The sequence below is a fragment of the Pristiophorus japonicus genome, chromosome 3 (genome assembly GCF_044704955.1).
Source record: "Pristiophorus japonicus isolate sPriJap1 chromosome 3, sPriJap1.hap1, whole genome shotgun sequence".
Lineage (NCBI taxonomy): Eukaryota > Metazoa > Chordata > Chondrichthyes > Pristiophoridae > Pristiophorus > Pristiophorus japonicus.
The window spans coordinates 41264070-41287089 of record NC_091979.1 but is presented as its reverse complement, the minus strand read 5'-3'; the positions used below and the strand labels follow the sequence as shown (position 1 = coordinate 41287089).

Here is a 23020-nt window from a genome sequence, read left to right as displayed (position 1 = left end):
CTCAACTCTGTTTTAAATTGGCTCCCCCGTATTTTGAGGCTGTGCCCCCTAGTTCTAGTCTCCCCGACCAGTGGAAACAACCTCTCTGCCGCTATCTTGTCTATCCCTTTCATGATTTTAAATGTTTCTATAAGCTCACCCCTCATCCTTCTGAACTCCAACGAGTAAAGACCCAGTCTACTCAATCTATCATAAGGTAACCCCCTCATCTCCGGAATCAGCCTAGTGAATCGTCTCTGTACCCCCTCCAAAGCCAGTATATCCTTCCTTAAGTAAGGTGACCAAAACTGCACGCAGTACTCCAGGTGCGGCCTTACCAATACCCTATACAGTTGCAGCAGGACCTCCCTGCTTTTGTACTCCATCCCTCTCGCAATGAAGGCCAACATTCCATTTGCCTTTCTGATTACCTGCTACACCTGCAAACTAACTTTTTGGGATTCATGCACAAGGACCCCCAGGTCCCTCTGCACCTCGGCATGTTGTAATTTCTCCCCATTCAAATAATATTCCCTTTTACTGTGTTTTTTTTCCCCAAGGTGGATGACCTCACACTTTCCGACATTGTATTCCATCTGCCAAACCTTAGCCCATTCGCTTAACCTATCCAAATCTCTTTGCAGCCTCTCTGTGTCCTCTACACAACCCCCTTTCCCATTGATCTTAGTGTCATCTGCAAATTTTGTTACACTACACTCTGCCCCCTCTTCCAGGTCATCTATGTATATTGTAAACAGTTGTGGTCCCAGCACCGATCCCTGTGGCACACCACTAACCACCGATTTCCAACCCAAAAAGGACCCATTTATCCCGACTGTCTGGGTTTCTGTTCGCCAGCCAATTCTCTATCCATGCTAATACATTTCCTCTGACTCCGCATACCTCTATCTTCTGCAGTAACCTTTTGTGTGGCACCTTATCGAATGCCTTTTGGAAATCTAAATACACCACATCCATCGGTACACCTCTATCCACCATGCTCGTTATATCCTCAAAAAATTCCAGTAAATTAGTTAAACATGATTTTCCCCTTCATGAATCCATGCTGCGTCTGCTTGATTGCACTATTCCTATCTAGATGTCCCGCTATTTCTTCCTTAATGATAGTTTCAAGCATTTTCCCCACTACAGATGTTAAACGAACCGGCCTATAGTTACCTGCCTTTTGTCTGCCCCCTTTTTTTTAAACAGAGGCGTTACATTAGCTGCTTTCCAATCCACTGGTACCTCCCCAGAGTCCAGAGAATTTTGGTAGATTATAACGAATGTATCTGCTATAACTTCCGCCATCTCTTTTAATACCCTGGGATGCATTTCATCAGGACCAGGGGGCTTATCTACCTTGAGTCCCATTAGCCTGTCCAGCACTACCCCCTCGTGATAGTGATTGTTTCAAGGTCCTCCCTTCCCACATTCCTGTGACCAGCAATTTTTGGCATGGTTTTTGTGTCTTCCACTGTGAATACCGAAGCAAAATAATTGTTTAAGGTCTCAGCCATTTCCACATTTCCCATTATTAAATCCCCCTTCTCATCTTCTAAGGGACCAACATTTACTTTAGTCACTCTTTTCCGTTTTACATATCTGTAAAAGCTTTTACTATCTGTTTTTATGTTTTGCGCACGTTTACCTTCGTAATCTATCTTTCCTTTCTTTATTGCTTTCTTAGTCATTCTTTGCTGTTGTTTAAAATTTTCCCAATCCACTAGTTTCCCACTAACCTTGGCCACCTTATACGCATTGGTCTTTGATTTGATACTCTCCTTTATTTCCTTGGTTATCCACAGCTGGTTATCCCTTCTCTTACCGCCCTTCTTTTTCATTGGAATATATTTTTGTTGCGCACTATGAAAGAGCTCCTTAAAAGTCCTCCACTGTTCCTCAATTTTGCCACCGTTTAGTCGGTGTTTCCAGTCTACTTTAGTCAACTCTGCCCTCATCCCACTGTCATCCCCTTTGTTTAAGCATAGTACGCTCGTTTCTGACACAACTTCCTCACCCTCAATCTGTATTACAAATTCAACCATACTGTGATCACTCATTCCGAGAGGATCTTTTATGAGGAGATCGTTTATTTTTCCTGTCACATTACACAGGACCAGATCTAAGATAGCTTGCTCCCTTGTAGGTTCTGTTACATACTGTTCTAAGAAACAATCCCGTATGCATTCTATGAATTCCTCCTCCAGGCTACCCTGTGCGATTTGAGTTGACCAATCGATATGTAGGTATCCTGTGCAGCGCCTTGGGACGATTTACTATGTTAAAGGTGCTATATAAATACAAGTTGTTGTTCGCTGTTTTTGCCCACAGCAAATTCCACCCGTTGTTTGTGACTCCTTGTTCTAGCTTTAGAGCCTATCTAATTTATATGCAAGACTGAGAACTTCAAGCTAATGTACCTTTTTTGAATAGTATTGAAATGACTTCAGGGGTTTCGATGATTGAATTGCTTCGTATAATAACCCAATTGAAGATAAATCTGAAAATACATTTTTTAAGTGTTTACACTTCAGTATGTAAGAAGGAAAATAAATGAAATGTTTAATTGCTAACCGATTTTATAAAAGAAAGAACTTGCATTTATATATTGTCGTTCAAGACTTCAGAATGTGCCAAAGTGCTTTAAACCAATGAAATGCTTTTTTTTTTAAAGTGTAGTTGCTGTTAGAAATATAGAAAACAGGTGCAGAAGTAGGCCATTCAACCCTTCGAGCCTGCACCACCATTCAATAAGATCATGGCTGATCATTCACCTCAGTACCCCTTTCCTGCTTTCTCTCCAGACCCCTTGATCCCTTTAGCCGTAAGGGCCATATCTAACTCCCTCTTCAATATATGCAATGAACTGGCATCAACAACTCTCTGCGGCAGGGAATTCCACAGGTTAACAACTCTGAGTGAAGAAGTTTCTCCTCATCTCAGTCTTAAATGGCTTACCCCTTATCCTTAGATTGAGTCCCCTGGTTCTGGACTTACCCAACATCGGGAATATTCTTCCTGCATCTAAACTGTCCAGTCCCGTCGGAATTTTATATGTTTCTCTGAGATCCCCTCTCATCCTTCTAAACTCCATTGAATACAGGCCCAGTCGATTCAGTCTCTCCTCATATATGTCAGTCCTGCCACCCCGGGAATCAGTCTGGTGAACCTTCGCTGCACTCCCTCAATAGCAAGAACATCCTTCCTCAGATTAGGAGACCAAAACTGAACACAATATTCCAGGTGAGGCCTCACCAAGGCCCTGTACAACTGCAGTAAGACCTCCCTGCTCCTATACTCAAATCCCCTAGCTATGAAGGCCAACATACCATTTACCGCCTTCACCGCCTGCTGTACCTGCATGCCAACTTTCAATGACTGATGTACCATGACACCCAGGCCTCGTTGCCTCCCCTTTTCCTAATCCGTAGCCATTCAGATGATCTGCCTTCGTGTTTTTGCCACCAAAGTGGATAATCTCACATTTATCCACATTATACTGCATTTGCCATGCATTTGCCTAATCACCTAACCTGTCCAAGTCTCCCTGCAGCCTCTTGGCATCCTCCTCACAGCTCACACCACCACCCAGCTTAGTGTCATCTTCAAACTTGAAGATATTACACTCAATTCCTTCATCTAAATCATTGATGATGCATATTGTAAATAGCTGGGTTCCCAGCACTGAGCCCTGCAGCACCCCACTAGTCACTGCCTGCCATTCTGAAAAGGACCCGTTTATCCTGACACTCTGCGTCCTGTCTGCCAACCAGTTCTCGATCCACGTCAGTACGTTACCCCCAATACCATGTGCTTTAATTTTGCACGCCAATCTCTTGTGTGGAACCTTGTCAAAAGCCTTTTGAAAGTCCAAATACACCACATCCACTGGTTCTCCCTTGACCACTCTACTAGTTACAGAAGATTTGTCAAGCATGATTTCCCTTTCATAAATCCATGCTGACTTGGAGCGATCCTGTCACTGCTGTCCAAATGTGCTGCTATTTCATCTTTAATAATTGATTCCAACATTTTCCCCACTACTGATGTCAGGCTAACCGGTCTATAATTACCCGTTTTCTCTCTCCCTTTTTTTTAAAAAGTGGTGTTGCATTAACTACCCTCCAGTCCATAGGAACTGATCCAGAGTCGATAGACTGTTGGAAAATGATCACCAATGCATCCACTATTTCTAGGGCCACTTCCGTAAGTACTCTGGGATGCAGACTATCAGGCCCCGGGGATTTATCGGCCTTCAATCCCATCAATTTCCCTAACACAATTTCCCGACTAATAAGGATTTCCTTCAGTTCCTCCTTCTCACTAGACCCTCAGTCCCCAATATTTCTGGAAGGTTGGAAACACTGCAGCCAATTTATACGCCACAAGATTCCACAAACAGCAGTGAGCTAAACTAAAGTTAAACAGAGCTTGTGAACTCCACAAAGGTGAGGCACATTATATTTTCACATGCTGTACAGGTTCCCTGTTTCAACATCATGTAGAAAGTAATTGGGTACAGGGTGGCTGTTTTAAACATGATTGGTTTGATAATATGTGCTTGCAATCTGCTTCGATGATCCGCAGCAGTACGTGCTCATTACAAGGCCGTCATAGTCTTTTAGTTTATCCGACACCTATTTTTATTTTACACCAGGTCACCTGTGATGAGATGGAGAAATCTGTCTTTTGGTACAAGGTGGACTGTTAGGCAAAGGATATATTGATGTTCGAAGATGCAGCTGGATGGGAAAGACTATCCGTAGTATCCACAGCCTACCATAATGTAAATGAGCAGTCCTGGCAGTATCGTAAGAAAGTTAGAAATAATAAAAAGGGGAAAAAAAGTAGTATATTCTTGAAATATTGCTGCTAGAACCTGTCAGTTGCCTCATGTTAATTGGGAAGACCTGACATTATATAATATGTAACTAGGATAAGAAACCACCACTTTCTTTTGTCAGATCTCATCTGTGTACCAGCTCTTGCCCTATCCTCCCACCCCCCACTCCTGAGAGAGACAAAAAGCAATGACATGTAACCAAGTCAGACGTTCTGTCAGAAATTTCCCTCCAACCCTTCACAGGCGATCATGCAAGTCCCAGGATTCCCCAAACCCATGAGTTATTTTCCAGAATAATTGGCCTTGCCTTGCAGGCCATGATCAGTTTGTTTTCCAGAAATCCATCTAACATCATCTTGAAGTAATGTTAAGTGTCAGCCTTCAGAACCTCTCTTTGCAATCCTGTTTCACAGTTGAACTGATCAAAGCAGTTAGTGCGGTGATAAAAGCGGGACAGCATGTAAAACTTCCAAATCAGCAGAATGGTTGGTTTACTGGTGCAATAGGAATCTTGGCTCTTGCAGCAAGTGCTGACCTGAATTTGCACCCTTTTCACGCACTCTAGGTTGAGGGATAAGATCTCAATTTTAATTCTAGGACAGACAAAAATAATTGTACAAAATCAATTAAAAATAATTAAACTTTAAACTGATAAAATTCAGAGTCTAGCAAGCTGCCTTTTCCAGAAAAAAATATTTCAACTGTTAAGACAATGTACAATGAAAAGATAATTCAAGACTCTAAATAATTATTCCTTGAGAGTAGCATTCAGGGTGCTGAATAATAATTGAGAGTTCATCTTTAGTATGAGCAACATGTTTCATTCAGTAGAGATGATGGGATATATTTAATAAAATGCCAGTCCAGTTGTAATATTTTTGTTACTAAAGTATTTTTTTCCAAATCTACATTTTTTTATACAATGAATAGTACCATTTAACTACTTTTATTTAAAAAAAAATCTTAATTTAATATCTATTTTTTTCATGAAAGTGGAGCAGTAGTAGAGTTGGTGTTCTTGTGGCCCCCTGCATATTCATGAATCTTGCTATTGTTCCAAAGTGCCATTTCAGTGTGTTAAAAGATTTTGACGTTCATTTATATTTCCTGTTTAAAATGTTTATGGTACATTATTTCTTTTCTTTAACAGGTTGAATGTAATTTTTGCAAAATTTGATGAGGTTCAGAAATCTGGAAATATGTTGTCTTCAGCAGCTGGTGAGTAATCTGGGTTCTTATTTTCTAACTTTTTTAAAATATTGGGGATACCAAAAAATCATCATGTGTTTACAGACGAGAGTTGATTATATGTTCCTTGTGCATTGATCTAGTATTTGTTTTTAGCACTGGAGCCAATTCTGAATCCAAATATACAGGTATTTGTTTTAACAGCTGGAAATAGTTGTTATTTTTGTGCTTGTTTGATTGGACCAGTCCATTGGAAAAATAGTCACATGCATGTTTTATTTTAAACAAAAGTACAGTCAACAGTCGCTGTTTTTTAAAAAAAAATTGTAATGCAGAGTGGAAAGAAAAATAAATAGTGTGTTTTATACAAGATAATATTTATTGCTTTTTGATTTAAAAAAAATGACTACCATTTCCTGCTTTTATGTGAATGATTACAGGCTAATGTGAAGCTAGACATTTGAGAAGTTGTTCAGTTCTAATTCATCTTCTGACATTACTGATGCTGTTGTAAAGTTACATAATTTAAATGCTTGACGTCATGCTTTTAATGCTTGATATCTTGTTCGTCTGCTGTTACGTCACAGCAAAATTCATTAATTTTGTTACTAGCTGACTTATACATAAGAACGAAGCACCTGAATGATCGATGTTGTTAAAATTTGTTATTGGGATTTGGGTGATGCCTGGAAAACAGTATTTGTTGGCCATCCATACACGTCCTGAGCGCATCAGGAGTCATAACAACAACCAACAACAACTTACATTTATATAGCGCCTTTAAAGTAGTAATACGTCCCAAGGTGTTTCACAAGAGCGTTAATGAACACAATTTGACACCGAGCTATACAAGGAGATATTGAGACAGATAAGAGACCGGTTTTAAGGAGCATCTTAAAGGAGGAGAGTGAGGCGGAGAGGTTTATGGAGGGAATTCCAGAGTTTGGGGCTCAGGCAGCTGAAGTCACGGCCGCCAGTGGTGGAGCGATTAAAATCGGGGATGTACAAGAGACTAGTCTGTAGTGTTGGAGTGGAGTCATGTGCAGGCCAGACTGGGTAGGTGTGGTAGATTCCCTTCTCTGAATGCTAAACAATGCTAGTTAATGAATGAGGAAAAGCTTGGTCAACAAAATTTTGCTTTCTAGTTAGACCTCCCATGGCATTCCTCACAGAGGACACCGTGTTTTATAACATCACCTCGGCAGTCCCTCGAAATCGAGGAAGACTTGCTTCCTCTCAATGTGAATTCTTAGATGACTGAACAGTCCATTACGGGAATTGCAGTCTCTGTCACAGGTGGGGCAGACAGTTGTTGAAGGAAAGGGTGGGTGGGACTGATGTGTCGCACATTCCTTCTGCTGCCTGCGCTTGTTTTCTGTATGCTCTCGGCGACGAGAGTCGAGGTGCTCAGCGCCCTCCTGGATGCACTTCCTCCACTTAGGCCAGGGACTCCCAGGTATCAATGGGGATGTTGCATTTTATCAAGCAAGCTTTGAGGGTGCCCTTGAAACGTTTCCTCTGCCCACCTTGGGCTCATTTGCCGTGTTGGAGTTCCGAGTAGAGCACTTGCTTTGGGAGTCTTTGTCAGGCATGTGAACAATGTGGCCCGTCCAATGGAGCTGGTCGAGTGTGGTCAGTGCTTCGATGCTGGGCATATTGGCCTGATCGAGGAAGCTAATGTTGGTGTGTCTATCCTCCCAGGGGATTTGCAGGATCTTGCAGAGACATCGTTATACATACATACATACATCGTTAGATATACCGTTGTCGAAATCTCGACCTCCGAAAAAAATGACTCCGACACTTTCAGCTCCGGCAGAAGTTTCTTTAATTTACTTGCTAGCAAGGGGCAGGTCACACTCAGTCAATGTGAACACCTCCCCAATGGTACAGTTTCACGAGATATTTATACAGTAAAACCCAAGTTATGGCCTCTCCCTGTGTATTGGCTCTGTCTCGCAGTCACTGAATACAGATAAAGAGTTAATTACTACATCCTTGTCCTGACATGGTTTCCAGATATTTCCTTTTGTCAGGGTTATTAGTTGGCCAGCCGGCCATTACTCCATGAGAGTGTGGTAATGAGCTATTACCTGCCTTGCATTGTGTCAGGATTGTCCAGTTTCTTGGTCAGTTATCTTTTTGCATCAAATGGATGAGGTCTGTGCAAGAGATAATGGCTGGTGGTTTGAGTACTTCGAATAGGCTGGGATGGAGTGGAACTGGTGTTGTATGGACAATAGGAGAGCACCATGGGGGATACCTGTCTCAGCAGGACTTGTCTCCTAGCTGCCTGGTGGCTATCAGCCATTTCAAGCCAGGTTTAGCTGTTTATGCAAGCTGACTGCTTTATGCAGAAATTTCTGGAAGGACCAGGACTCCATTTTGTTATATATTAAAAAGGGCACAAAAATACCTTGTGGTATCAAGCTTAGATAAAAATACATTTCCACACCGTAGACACCTCAAATCGCTGGAGAAATACCACCAACGCTGTTTTATAATTATAACAATAGGAATGTTATCAATGGTGTATTATAGGACGTAAAATGTGACATGCACAGAAAGTGTATGCTATATACAAGACTTTCAATATATTACTGATGTCAGCGTGGTTTTAGGTGTTTGTGACTGATGTCTGTGTGTGATTTTATGATATTTTCAAGTGTTGATATTTGTGGCTTGTGTCTGCTACTGACATTTCTCACTCTCGCTCTGTCCACTGTTCCATTTCTGTACTTTCTGGTTTGTGTATGTCACTAATGCCTTGATATTTCTTCTGCAGCGAATTTTTGTACGTGTATCTTGAACTTTGTTACTGATTTATCCATCTCTGCATAAGATTTGTGTACCTGACTTACCTGATTTGTGTTAGTGTTTGGTGTTTTTTCTTCCAGGGTGTTTTTTGTTTATCCAAGGTGTTATTTGTTTACACTGATTTCTGCGCCTAATCCATTTTGCTACAGTAGATTTTGATGGGAATGAAGGTAATGGAGAAATCTTGTCGGCTGCAAATGCTGCCAGTGGGGTGGGGGGTGGTGGGGGGGGCAGGGGGGTGGGCGGGGTGTGGAGAATGGCAGGGAGCAGAGAAGGAGAAGGTACAGTAAAATGGTAGGGAATGGCTTGAGGGAGAGGGGGGCAGGGGTTGGGGGTGGAATTGAAATGGAGCAGAGGAAGAGAGAGAAAACGCTGTGGCCTGTGATAGAGTTGTGCAATGGTGGGAAAGCCAGGCCAGACTGGAGAGGAGGGATGAAGAAAAACTGCTGGAGAAATTGCAGCGGAGTTGATGGGTGAGAAGAAGAGTGGTGGGAAAAAGAGGAAGAGTTGGAGCAGACATGGGAGTTGAGTAGCACCAGGTTGCAGTCAGGAACATGTGTGGGGTAAAATTCATAGGTTGTGGATCACAATTTCTGTGAATTGAATGCAATCATATAGATACGATAAAATGAAAAGAATAAAAATTACCTTTTGGAAGCAGCGGAGCAGCCTTTGGGGTTGTGGCAAAGGCAGTTTGGAGATGTCGGGTAAAAAAAAAAGATACCACCTACTGTTAAAACATATGTCAATATTGGCCATTAAAAGTAATAGAAGCAGTTGTTCTTAGCTTTCAAGGCATGACACAATTGTGACACAGGACGTGTGACAACCAGGAGTACATAGTCACAAATTTTAATACACTAAGCGATCTCCTGTGGTGTTACACATGGGACATAAGGGCCAAGTGTAGCTTTCAGAAGAAGCAGTGTTGGAGGGAAGGCAATTATTGGGCCAGGGCATGCAGATGGAATTTAGTTCCCATTTTAAAGTCATACATTTAGTTCTTAGTAATTTAGAGTGGAATATATAAAAATATATCTACATTTTATTACGGAAGCTGCCATTTATATAAAATAAAATGTTCTCAAGATGTGGGTGACTGTGTGGCATTTATTGTTCATCCCTACTTGCCCCGAGAAGGTAGGAGGGGCACTTCTCCTTGAACTGCTGTAGTTCTTGTGGTAGTAGTGCTCCTATGATGTTGGGTAGGGAATTGCAGGATATTATCGATGCTGTTTGTCTTTGTTGGTGTAGGTCATGGGTCTGGAATGAGCTGTTGAAATAAGCTTGGCAAGTTGCAACAGAATTCAAGAGGGTGCAAATAACTGTAGCCGTATTGCACCCATGGTGGAGGGGTGGCTATCTAGTCCAGTGGCAGCTGTGCCGATGAAACGGACTGATTTGTCCTTGATAGCATCAACTTCTTGAGTGTTGTTGCAACTGCATCCATCCAGTTGAGTGGTGTGTATTCCATCACATTCCTGACATGAGCCTTCGTGATGGTGGGGAGACATTGAGGGGTGTGCAGGTATCCAGCTTCTGCCCTGCTGATAACAACCACATATGACTGGTCCAGTTCAGCTTCTAGCTAGTGACGACCTAAAGGATGTTGATGGTGGGAAACCCTGGCAAGAGGATGTAACTACATTATGATGACCGCTGTAAAACTTTTCATGCTGTAACTGTGCTCTCCTGCCAGTGGTGGCGAGACAGTGCTAGCACTGGGGTGAAGATATAATTTGTGTGATGTGGTCAATTTCTATTGAAAAGCTGGACAGAGAACATCAATGTGGAACAAGTTGATGGGAAGTGTACGCAGACTTTGAAGTCTGAATTAATATATTGCCATACAATCTCCCGTGGCTTTGTATAGGGTGTTGGAGAGTATGTTCTTCCTGTATTTGTGTTGCTGCTTTTTTCTGAAATAAAAATAGAAAAAGTTGGAAATTCTCAGGTCGGATTGCATCTCTGGGGAGAGAAACAGTTGACGTTTCATGTCGATACCCTTTTGTCATAAGTGGAAGAAGTTAGAGCTGTAGCAGTTTTAACTCTGGTTATTGTCACAGTCTTCTGCATCCTCTGCGCATGTGCCCGTATAGGGGGGTGGGGCCACCAAACCTCGACACCACCAAACCCCGGGCTCAGCCCACGCCAGGTTGGAGAAGGCGAGAGACAGCAGAGTAAGCAGGGCCATGAGCACTAGCACCACCAATTCCGTGATTCCCCTCACACTACAAGTGCTCAGGAGCCCAACGTGAACATCCCCCCCCCAGGGCTTGATGGTGTCTGATCACGGCCCTGCACGCTCTGCCGCCTCTCTGGCCCAGCGCGGGGTTCACGTGTAGCTCCTGGGTACCGTCATTACCAACCCTGCTGCGTTGCACTTGGCTCCTACTATAGGTTCCAGCCTAAGCCTGCAGTCCAATCCGCAACAATCCAAAACTACAAACTCCGGGAAAATCTTAGGAGCAGCACTTATGAGCAAAACGCCCGCATACCAAACTCACGGACTCCACACACGGTCCCTTCATTTGGTATTAAAAAAATTTTTCCACTTACAGAAGGAAAAAAAACTCTCAAAACTCCAAAGAATGAACTAAAACACTCATTAGAGTATAAAGTCTTTTACTTTACCAGTCAAGGCCAACTATTATTAAAAATGCAGATTATTAAGAGGATCTTCACAAAGCTAACTAGACTTCCATATTCTGTAGTCTGTACGACTATCGACTAGATCAAATTACACATTCCAGACCAACTCTTCTCCATCCAAGAGGACCAGAAATATGGTGTTGCAAGTAAATATGACCAACCGTTTTTAAGCAAGTACAGAGGCGGGGAAAGAACAAAGGGTCATGCTTGCAGACTGAACAATCACCCGATCTGCATTTGGTCTCCGTAATGTAGAGCAGACTGCATTGTGACCAGCAAATGCAGTATACTAAATTGAAAGTACAAGTAACTTGCTGCTTCACCTGGGAGGATTGTTTGGGACCCTGGACGGTGGGAAGGGATGAGGTGAAGGAACAGATGTTGCATCCCCTGTGATTGCACACGAATGTGCCGTGGAAAGGGGAGGGGTTGTTGGGGGTGATGGAGTGGACTAGGCTGTTACGGAGGGAGCGGTCCCTTTGGAATGCTGAAAGGGAAGGGGAAGATGTGGTTGGTGGTGGCATCGCGCTGGAGGTGGCAGAAATGGCAGAGGATCCGGTGGAGACTGGCGAGGTCAAGGGCATCTCCATTGTGGTTTGTGGTTCGGGGTGGGGGAAGGAGAAAAACAAGTTCAGATAGGCAGAGGAGTATGGTGGTGGATTGGAACTAGTTTGTCCTTTGTTCGAGAAAGAAGTGACTGTCCTGGTGGGGCTGAAGGTGTAGAGAGACTGGATGTCCATGGTACAAGAGAAACGGTTGGGACCTGGAAACTGTTTGGTAGCGGAGTGCGTATTATGAGTAAAAATAGAGTTGAGATGGGAAGAAAAATGTTACGTGGGCACTCTCCCTAGTTTTTTTTCTTTGCTTCCCTCACTTCTTTGCTTTTCTGTTTACCGTTGTCTTTTTCTTTCCTTTTGCGCGGCATAGTATGTTTGTGGGGAACAAGAGCCATCAGCGACTGCAAGCTGCATTGGAAATTGCAGGAAAAATGCAGCCCCTCCTCCAATCACTTATGCTTCCTTGCATCTTCCAACTACCTCCTCTGCTTCCTACCACCATTCACACCCCCGGCCCCCTTCCCTTTTGAACTATTAACTCATCTCTGTATCTTCAAATCCCTCACTGTCCATCTCATCCATGCCTTCTCACTTTCCCCAAGAACGTGTGGCGAGTGCCAAAGGCCCCCTCAGCCTCAAACCTGTTTCCCCTCCCATCTCCCCTACCCTTCTGCGTCTTTTCCCTTGTTACCCTTTGTTTGTTGACCTCAATCTGTTTGCTTTCAAAATTCAGTTAGTTGCTTTTTTAACAAATAGAAATCAAATTATGTCTGCCTCTTACTCGCACCCTCTCTTGCTTTCCATGTACACCATTTGATGCACTCTTTAAAAAAAAATTCAGTATATTTAAATCAAAAATAAAGAACTTGAAATTTACCCTGTAGCTATTCTTACATAATTGCACCAAACAACTAAGCAGATATTGCTAGAAGTTGAAGAAAGATCATTTGTTCCGTACAGCTGACTGTTAAGGATGTATCCTGGGTAATGACATGCACTGCACATGCTTATAATCCAAATGTACCTACAGCATCAGATCAAAAATATCAAATCCAAGCCAGGCTTTTGGAAGAGGTGGAGTTCATCAAGTTAAAAACTTTATTAAAGGCATTAAGCGACACACCAAAGCCAACTAATTGGATAAATACAATTTTTTAAAAGTTAACTTTGTTTAAAGCCTTAGTTTGGATATTGTCGAAATCTCGACCTCCGATAAACGACTCAGACACCTTCAGCTCCGGCGGAAGTTTCTTTAATTTACTTGCTAGCAAGGGAAAGGTCACACTCAGTCAATGGCTAAGTGAACACCTTCGAAATGGTACATTTTCACGAGATATTTATACAGTAAAACCCAAGTTATGGCCTCTCCCTGTGTATTGGCTCTGTCTCGCAGTCAGTGAATACAGATAAAGAATTAATTACTACATCCTTGTCCTGACATGGTTTCCAGATATTTCCTTTTGTCAGGGTTATTAGCTGGCCAGCCGTCCATCACTCGATGAGAGTGTGGTAATGAGCTATTACCTGCTTTGCATTGTCAGGCTTGTCCAGTTTCCTGGTCAGTTATCTTTTTGCATCAAATGGATGAGGTCTGTACAAGAGATAATGGCTGGTGGTTTGAGTACTTCGAAAAGGGTTGGGTGGAGTGGAGCTGGTGTCGTATAGACAATAGAGCACCATGGTGGGTGGGGGTACTTGTCTCAGCAGGACTTGCCTCCCAGCTGTCTGGTGGCTATCAGCCATTTCAAGCCAGGTTTAGCTGTTTATGCAAACCGACTGCTTGTTGCCAAAATTCCTGGAAGGACTAGGACTTCATTTTGTTTTATTAAAAAGGGCACAACAATACAGTGTGGTACAGCTTAAATAAAAATACATTTTCACATTTCCCCATTTTGTCCTTCACAAGGACAACTTAATCCATTCTGATCTTGTACAGTCTCTCTATTCCCATTTCCACACAAGAGCCTTCAGTAGTTGTTGCTACCATAACTCTAGCTTGGTCTTGGTAGGTAACATGGTTTTTCCCACCCTGGCACAGCAACACTTAACCAAGACAAATAATAGATATAGGGCAAAGACTATCAGCAGGAATATGATCAAACCCTGTACCACAGATCTCTCTAGGGATCCCAACCATCCAGATGCGCAACCCCACAAGGTGATACCGTCCTGGCCAACTGTCTGTTTATACTCTTACCTTTTTCCTAATGTATTCAGCTAGACTGCCGATTTCTTCTGATTTATCCGGGATATACGTTAAGCATTCTCCACCTATTAATGTGCATGTCCCTCCTTCCTTGGCTAGGAGATAATCTAAGGCCATACGATTTTGGAGAGCCACTGTTTGACTAACTACCATTTCATCATTCACCCCTTCAAAGGCTTGGGAAGTTGCGTTGGCTACTGATTCGACTAAGTTAGCCAGTTCCCGTAACTGCCATTCGGTTGATGCTATTCCATAGGGTGGCACCATTACCTTGAATATTCCATTTAGCCATGTCAAATCCCATTTAAATCTATGATTTCCATAGGCATCCCTTCGAGTCTTTATTGATCTGATAAAGGGTACCACATATCCTAAGTAACAGGACCCTGTCCAGTTGGCTGGTAACCATGGGTAGGCTTTATGGCCACAAATAAAGTAGGTGCAATTATAGGACGTCAGCTCCTGGTCCTTTCGCGCCATTCATACTCGAGTGGTCTCGCCTTCCCATCCTTCACCTGGGGCTTGGTTATGGACCATTGTCCAGCCAAAGGTTGCTATCTTTCTCCCATCAGTGGGATTAGTTGTGGCTTGCCATTTAGTCATTTGGGAACACTTGCTGCGTCCCATTTCTGGTCCTTTAGTCTCATTACTCACTAGGCATATTATACCCTCAGGATTTCCTATTCTGGGAGTAATGCATAGGAAGGGAGGCTGACGGTTGTTATAATTTGGCTGGTACCATCCCTGGAAGGTTGTAAGTTTATACCTTGCTGACCTCCATTCTGTTTGCTCCTTCGTTTCTGACACCTTGGTTAGGTTAGTGCAAAATAGGACAATCAACCATTCTACCATTTCTGATTTGTTAAAGGGGACAGATCTGAGGGGAATACCCCCTTCGGAGTGGACAGGTACATGGGAACATATCCAACAACTTGCCAAGTTTCTTTCTTGAGCATACTTATGACTTAGTGCCATAAATACGTTTACTTGCAGTTCCCTTCGGTGGCGTGTCTGTACCCCTGGTATAATCAATAAGTCAAAGTAAAACCCTGTCAAGCCCAGCACCATCAGTCCCCATAGTCCATACAGATCCTTATTCAGTCTTCCTTTTTCTGTTCCTCCTGGTCGGGTGCCCTTTTGCAATGGGACGCATGGATCCATGTTGGTCTTTCCTTTACCTTGATTGCAGTATTAGTCACCAGCAAGACCTGGTATGGTCCTTCAAATCTTGGTTGTAGACTGCTTTTTCTTTTAAAGATTTTGATGTAAACGAATTCCCCGGGCTCCAGGTTATGACACTTCCCTTCCGCTGGCATGACTTGAGCTTCCTTTACCTGTGAATGAAAGCTGGAAATACATTTGGTTTGTGCAATACAATAATTCAACATATTTTCCTCCATTTTGTGGATGTCCATTTGTTTTGCAGTAGATGGTGCTGTAAAAGGTAGTTGTTGGGGACGTCCCATAACTATCTCATGCGGTGACCGGCCTGTTGTTCTGTTGGTTGCAGATCGCATTACCATCAAAGCTAAGGGCAGCAGTTCTGTCCATTTCAGTCCAGTGTCATTGCATAATTTTGCCAGCTTATTTTTAAGCGTTCCATTATATCTTTCAACAAGTTCAGCTGATTGTGGATGATAACTGCAATGAAAACGTTGATTAATCTGTAAAGCTTTACATATTTCTCTTAACAGTTCCCGTGAAATGTGACCCGTTATCACTAGAAAGCTTACAGGGATTCCGAAGCGCGGTACGATTTCTTTTAACAAACATTTAGCTACAGTAGTGGCATCGGCCTTTTTACTTGGAAAGGCTTCAATCCATCTAGAGAACACATCTACAATAACTAATAACAATTCAATAAAATCCATTTGTAAATGTACAAAAGGCCCTACTGGATTTGGGTGGGAGGCAGATTCTACTTCTTCCGTCTTACCCGGATTCATTGTCTGACATTTGTTTTGACATTTGTTTTGCAATTGCTGAAATACCTGGTGCATACCAAGTTGCCAAAATAGAATCTGCCATCCCCCCTTTGCCTACATGTGTGAATGTATGAACACATCGGGCAATCCATGGAAGTAAGGATTTGGGCGCCACGACACGGCCGTCGTGGTGAACCCATATTACTTCTGGATTTTTATAACATTTATTCTTCGTTCAGGTCACCACCTCCTCCGTACTGGCCTGTGTCTGAAAGGGCAGCATGTCATTAATAGTGGGTGGTGGGTCTGAGCAATTATTTTTCCTTAGTGGGAACAATGACACCTGCATTCTCCCTTTTTACAGAGCTGCTGACTTAGCTGCATTATCGGCTCTGGCATTCCCAAGTGCCACCTCATTCGACTGGTCTGTACGTGCTTGGCATTTGATAATGGCAAGTTTCAAGGGGCATTGAATGGCTCGCAGGAGATTTTCCACTTGTTCTGCATTTTTGATAGTGGTTCCTGAAGAAGTCAGGTACCTGCGAATCTTCCAAATTTGTCCATAGTCATGTGATACCCCAAAAGCATACCTGGAGTCAGTGTAGATATTAACTGTTTGTCTTTCAGCCAGAATACAGGCTCGAGTTAACGCAAACAATTCGGCTTGTTGGGCTGAAAAGGAGTCTGGAAGAGAGGCTGTTTCGACGACATTAAACTGGTTTACAATTGCATAATCCGCTCTGGGTTAGCCCCTATCATTTCGTAAGGCTGATCTGTCAACATAGTATACTAGATCAGGGTTACACATTGGTACATCTGTTAAATTGATACGTGGTTTAGTCACTAATTTGGTTACCATTTCACATGAATGGGGTTCGCCGTCTTCTTCTGTGGGGAGTAGAGTGGTGGATTTGAGGTAGTACATCTTTTAATAAGGTTCGGATTTGATAACAGTTCGACTTCATACTTGGTGGTTCTTGCAGAAGTTAGGTGTTGGGTGGCACATTTAGTAAGTAAAATCTCGACAGAGTGTGGGATGTAGAGAACGGTATGATGATTTAGAGTTATTGCCTGAGCCTGTTGTATAGCATAATAAGCTGCTGCCAACGAAGGAAGACATCCTGGTAGTCCGCGTGCCACTGGGTCTAGTTGGGTACTGAAATACGCTGCCGGTCGCTGCCTGTCCCCATGTAACTGAGTCAAAACAGATTGTGCAAAACCCAACTTGTGATGAACAAGTAAATTGAATGGCTTAGTGTAATCTGGTAATCCCAAGGCTGGTGCTGAAGTGAGGGACTGTTTAAGATTCTGGAAAGCATTCCGGGACACCTCATTCCAAATCAACTTTTCTGGTAGTGCGGGCATGGACATGTCTAACGATCTCGGAATAACTCATAACCCATTGCTGGCAGTATCCTGTCATGCCAAGGAGACGTTTCATTTCTCTCTTGGTTACTGGTAGTGGGGCAGAGCAGATTGCTTTTACTCGGTCTTGTGTCAATTGTCTTGTATCTCTGACCAATTTGTGTCCTAGATACCGAACCTTTTCTGAGACAAATTGTAACTTTGCCTTTGACACCTTGTGTCCTTTCGAGGCCAGGGCTTTTAATAACACAAGGGAGTCCGTTTTGCAGGCCAATTTGGAGGGTGAGGCGAGCAATAGTCATTAACATACTGCACAAGTGTAGAACCTGCTGGTAAAATTACATCTTCCAGATCCCTCTTTAGGCATTGTGAGAATATAGTAGGGCTTTTGGCAAATCCCTGCGGGAGTCTTGTCCATGTATATTGGCGTCCTTTATACGTGAAGGCAAACAGGAATTGAGACTCTGGGTGAATGGGTATTGAGAAAAATGCTGAACACAGATCAATCATTGTGTAATACGTTGATGATGCCGGAATACTGGCAAGTATAATTGCCGGGTTGGGTACCACCAGATAAGTTGGGAATACAGAATGATTCACAGCTCGTAGGTCTTGGACAAATCTCCATTTGTCACTATTGGGCTTCTGCACCGGAACGATCGGTGTGTTACACGGACTTCTAGTTGGGACGATTATTCCCTGGGCCAGCAGAGACTTAATGACTGGCTCGATACCTTGTTCTGCGGCTGGGGACAAGGGGGATTGGGGCTTCTTGGGGAGTGGGGCGGTTGAATTGATCGCTACCTTATATGGTTGTGCGGTGAGCATCTTTTCTACTTCATTAGCATGTGTAGACCAGAGTTGCTCTGGAACCTTAGCAAGAAGCTCTGCTGTGCTTTGTTGTAATGGGAAGCTAGTGACTGAAAGCATCCTTTCTTCTAAGACAGCATCGAAATATATTTTCCCATTCAACTTGACAGAATAGCCTCCCCCCCCTTTCATGTTGCCCCAAAGTTCCATTAAGTGTGTGCCATTCCTCTTGTACTGGGGATCCTTGCATTCTTTTAACCATTCGTCCTAAATCCTGGGGTTTATGTGTGCCTGCAACCGCAAGGGTGTAGTGTGGAACGCTCCCTTTAACCCTAAATAAGCTCTTGACTGTGGGAGGATAATTCAACTCCTGCCGCTATCCCTTCAGGTCCGATAAAAATTTGTTCAATCATCAATTGATGTTTCTGGTGCAGGACTGGTTGATAAAAGATTTGTGCTGTAGCGTCTGATTCCGTGTTGTCACAATATGCTGTGCAGTGTAATGTTTCGTGCCAATTTCCCAAGGTTTGAGATTTGAGGTAGGCTGTGATTAACCTTGTCACACACCGATATGAACCAACCAAATAGGATAGGGTTTTGCTTAGTGTGGGGTCCAAATTTTTCCAGGCATACAATATGGGTGTTGTGGGTTGAAGTAGTGGATATGCGCCACATTTATCTATGGGGACTCGAACCTCCATACCGGTTGGAGAACAGAGGCACTCATTTTACATAATAGGTCACGTCCACACAGATTTACTGGAACTTCATTAGACAGTAGGAATGAATGACTATTTTTGTAATCTTCTAATTGTACATTGATAGGGTTGGAGAAAAACATTTGCTGCGCGTGTCCAGATAGTCCAATCACTGAGGTTTGGTTAGTGGAAGTGGGAATTCCCCTCATATCCTCCCTTGAAAGGACCGAATAGGTGGCACTAGTATCCACTAGGAATGGGATATCCTTTCCTTGTATTTGTATTTTTACTTCAGGTTCTCCTATGGCATTTAACGAAACGATGGGTAGCTGTTTGTTCGCAGCACTTGGGTCTGGGATTGGGCGTCATTGATCATTATACGGGCAATTTGGTTGTTGGCCGAATTGCTTTTGATTCCGTGGTCCAAATGGATTTTGAACAGAGAAGTTAGTCTGAGGTCTTGCATGTACCTGGACCTGGGTCGCATACGGGTTAGGTCCTGGAGGGGGAGGAGGTGGTCTATTACCTGCCTGTTGAGTCCAATCATCATTTGGTTGTTGCTGTTTTGACGGGCAATTTCGAGCCCAGTGTCCAGACTGACCACAATTGTAACAGGTATCATATTGTTTCCGCCCTGCACCTCCTCTCCCTCTTCCCCTGAAATTTCCTCTCCTGTCTCGCCCTCTTCCTCTACCCTGGGGGGGTGGGGGGGCGTAGGACGCTGTCACTGGGGTGGGTGTTGTTGGAGCTGCTTGTTCCACAAACACAGTGACCTTTTAGATTCTCTATTTCACTCTTGTATTTCCTTTAACATAGATACAACCTTGGATAGCGATTCCTGTCGCCATCTGAGACAAACTAGTTTAAAGGGATCTCTGAGTTCGGGTCGTAGCCCTTTTATCATGGCGCTGATCATGGGAGATTCTACCTCCTCTGTTTTCATGCCTGAACATTGGTTCATGATCTCTCGCACTCTTTCGACATAATCCTCAACATCCTCCTCCTTTCTTTGTATAGTTTCCATAATTTTGGACCAATTCGTTTTCCTTGGGAACACCAAATGTAAGGCTTCCCAACATCTTTCCCAGAACCCCTCTCCTGGCTTCGTGCTGGGATCTGCATTGGGAACCTCTCGATGGGTTTTAAAATTAGTGAATTTTATCTCCAGTTCGGCAAATTTAGTGTCCTTTAAACATGCTTTCAGTAAGATTTGACCATCTAATATACTGGGTTCGTGGCACAAGATGATCACTTTTAACTGGTCTATGGCCTTTTCAATACTGGTTTTAGGGTCTGCCAATTCTCCCACAATTATTCTTAATTCACTTGGTGACCATGGTCGATAAATAGGAATCGGAGCCCCGTCAGGGAGTGGATTGGGGAAAAGTCTTAATGGGAATGCAGATGATGATGACTCCAGGGCACTGGGCCCTTGTCCACGGGAAAGATTTCGCGTGCCGCCTGCAGGGCCGTCATGGTATTGATTTCCTTGTGACGGATCTACTTCTCCTGCAGCCGCACCTGCATTGTTGGGAGCAGGTGTTACCCCGTTTCCCTGTGCTCCGGCCCGAGGATCGTCGTCTCCTTGTTGGCCTGGAGCGTCCCCCGGGGGTGGAACATACGGCGGTGGTCGATGGCTGTAGGGAGTCCAATCCTCGTCCCAGTCCTCATCCTCATCTTTTTCCCAACCCTTGGGGGCAGTTGGTGAGTGTGCCTTTGTCTCTTTAGCAACCATAACAGATGGATGTTTGCTATGTCGAGGGCAATTTACCTGTTCTATTCGTTCATCCACCTGCTTTCTCCCTCTAGTACACTGCTTGCTAACCTTTAGGCTCTTCTCGTGTCATTCCTCAGCTTCCCTTTTCCAATCTCCAAACGCCGACCAATTCACTTTCTTTTTACCTCTTCTACCTGGGTCTCTGTCTATACGGCATTCTTCTAGACATGTTATTCTCTAAATTAAATGAACCATCGGGTGGAAATGGCCTGTTTTCACCCTGAGTCCACTTTACCCATTCTCTTAGGTGGTCAATTGAGACTGACCACAATTCTAGAGCATGAAATGGGCTGGGGTCCCTTTTGGTGGTGAGTTTACTTGCTCCAGCACCCATTCTGGATGATTAAGCTTTTCCACAGTTTCTGATCTCTCAATCCTTTCGGCCAACCGAGTTCACTACGCCCACTTCTCCTGGCCGTTACGTGGCCTGAAAAGGCTCTTAATTCGGGCTCAGTCTGGGTGTGTGAGAGATGTTGGCCCAAACCAACCGTAGTTGATCAATCAGTTACTGTTTATTTTCTTAATCAATCCTTGTTTTTCCGAATCACAATTTTCCCTAGTGACTCTTCCCGTTTCTCTAATTGCAATGTCGCACCAAAGTATTAAACACAACAGTATAACATGGACAACTAGGACAATCAACATTCACGCTCAGGTTATACAAATCATAACCTTAAACTCTATCTAAACAAATAATCAATTCTCAGTCTGCGTTGTACGCCACTACAGACCGAGTCCTTAACTTATCCTTATAAAACTTATGGTCCCATTACCTTAACTCTTATCACATAAGAACCTTCGATCGATTAGCGTTTTTTTCCCCCCTAATCTTATCACATAAGAACCTTCGCTAGCGCTCTTTTTACCTTTTCCTACTGAAACCTTCCCGGGCTGTTTCAAGATATTTCCAGAACCAGATCTCTTCTGCCTGCAAGCTGAGAAAGAAATGATCATAAAAAATAACTTTAGCTTTTAAATGTCGAGTCTTGTAGATTGCAGTACCTCCCCTGTGGACAACAGATTACATATGCGATTCAACTGTGAAGAAACCTCTTGTGAGCAAAAGGCTCACCTTGTTTTGGCCACTGAAGCCTTTCACTGGAGAGGCACTATGCCTGTATCCGTTTTACTCACAGGGCAGAGAGTATGCATCTCAGTGGAACCTGCAAAAAGTAACTGTCAAAATCTCAACCTCTGATAAATGACTCAGACACCTTCAGCACCGGCGGAAGTTTCTTTAATTTACTTGCTGGCAAGGGAAAGGTCACACTCAGTCAATGGCTAAGTGAACACCTTCGAAATGGTGCAGTTTCACGAGATATTTATACAGTAAAACCCAAGTTATGGCCTCTCCCTGTGTATTGGCTCTGTTTCGCAGTCAGTGAATACAGATAAAGAGTTAACTACTACATCCTTGTCCTGACATGGTTTCCAGATATTTCCTTTTGTCAGGGTTATTAGTTGGCCAGCCGTCCATCACTCGATGAGAGTGTGGTAATGAGCTATTACCTGCATTGCATTGTCAGGATTGTCCAGTTTCCTGGTCAGTTATCTTTTTGCATCAAATGGATGAGGTCTGTACAAGAGAAAATGGCTGGTGGTTTGAGTACTTCGAAAAGGGTGGGGTGAAGTGGAACTGGTATTGTATAGACAATAGGAGAGCACCATGTGGGGAGGGGGGGGGGTACTTGTCTCAGTAGGACTTGCCTCTCAGCTGTCTGGTGGCTATCAGCCATTAACAAGCCAGGTTTAGCTGTTTATGCAAACCGACTGCTTGTTGCCAAAATTCCTGGAAGGACCAGGACTCCATTTTGTTTTATATTAAAAAGGGCACAACAATACAGTATGGTACAGCTTAAATAAAAATACATTTCCACAATATTGAAACATTTCAATTACCGAGGGGGGAAAAAAATGGCAGCTGAAAATTTTGAGCAATTTGCGGGGCATATTGTGCAATTACAGGGTGATGTGTTTATACAAGCAAAACTCATTATAAATCTGGACATAGACATTTTAAATGTGACCGAGGAATTTATAATTATGAAAAGTGTGACAATGTGGCAAACAGAAAATCAGGTTTTGTAGAGAGCTGAGAGTTGACATTACAATTTGTTTAACCTTCTGTAAGAAGTGCAACTGATTTCAAATAATTATATATGTTGGAAATGAAATTTGTTGGCAATAAATAAATATGATG

At 43.2% G+C, this 23020-nt stretch overlaps 1 protein-coding gene across 6 annotated transcripts in view; it reads left to right on the top strand.

The window, feature by feature from the left end:
- Nucleotides 1–23020, top strand: part of clasp1a (cytoplasmic linker associated protein 1a) — a 426315-nt gene that overhangs the window by 128588 nt on the left and 274707 nt on the right. For all 6 annotated transcript variants that reach the window (XM_070875296.1, XM_070875295.1, XM_070875293.1 and 3 more), the window contains exon 8: nucleotides 5976–6043. In XM_070875296.1, the coding sequence (XP_070731397.1) occupies nucleotides 5976–6043 (68 nt within the window). The remainder of the gene's footprint in view (nucleotides 1–5975; nucleotides 6044–23020) is intronic.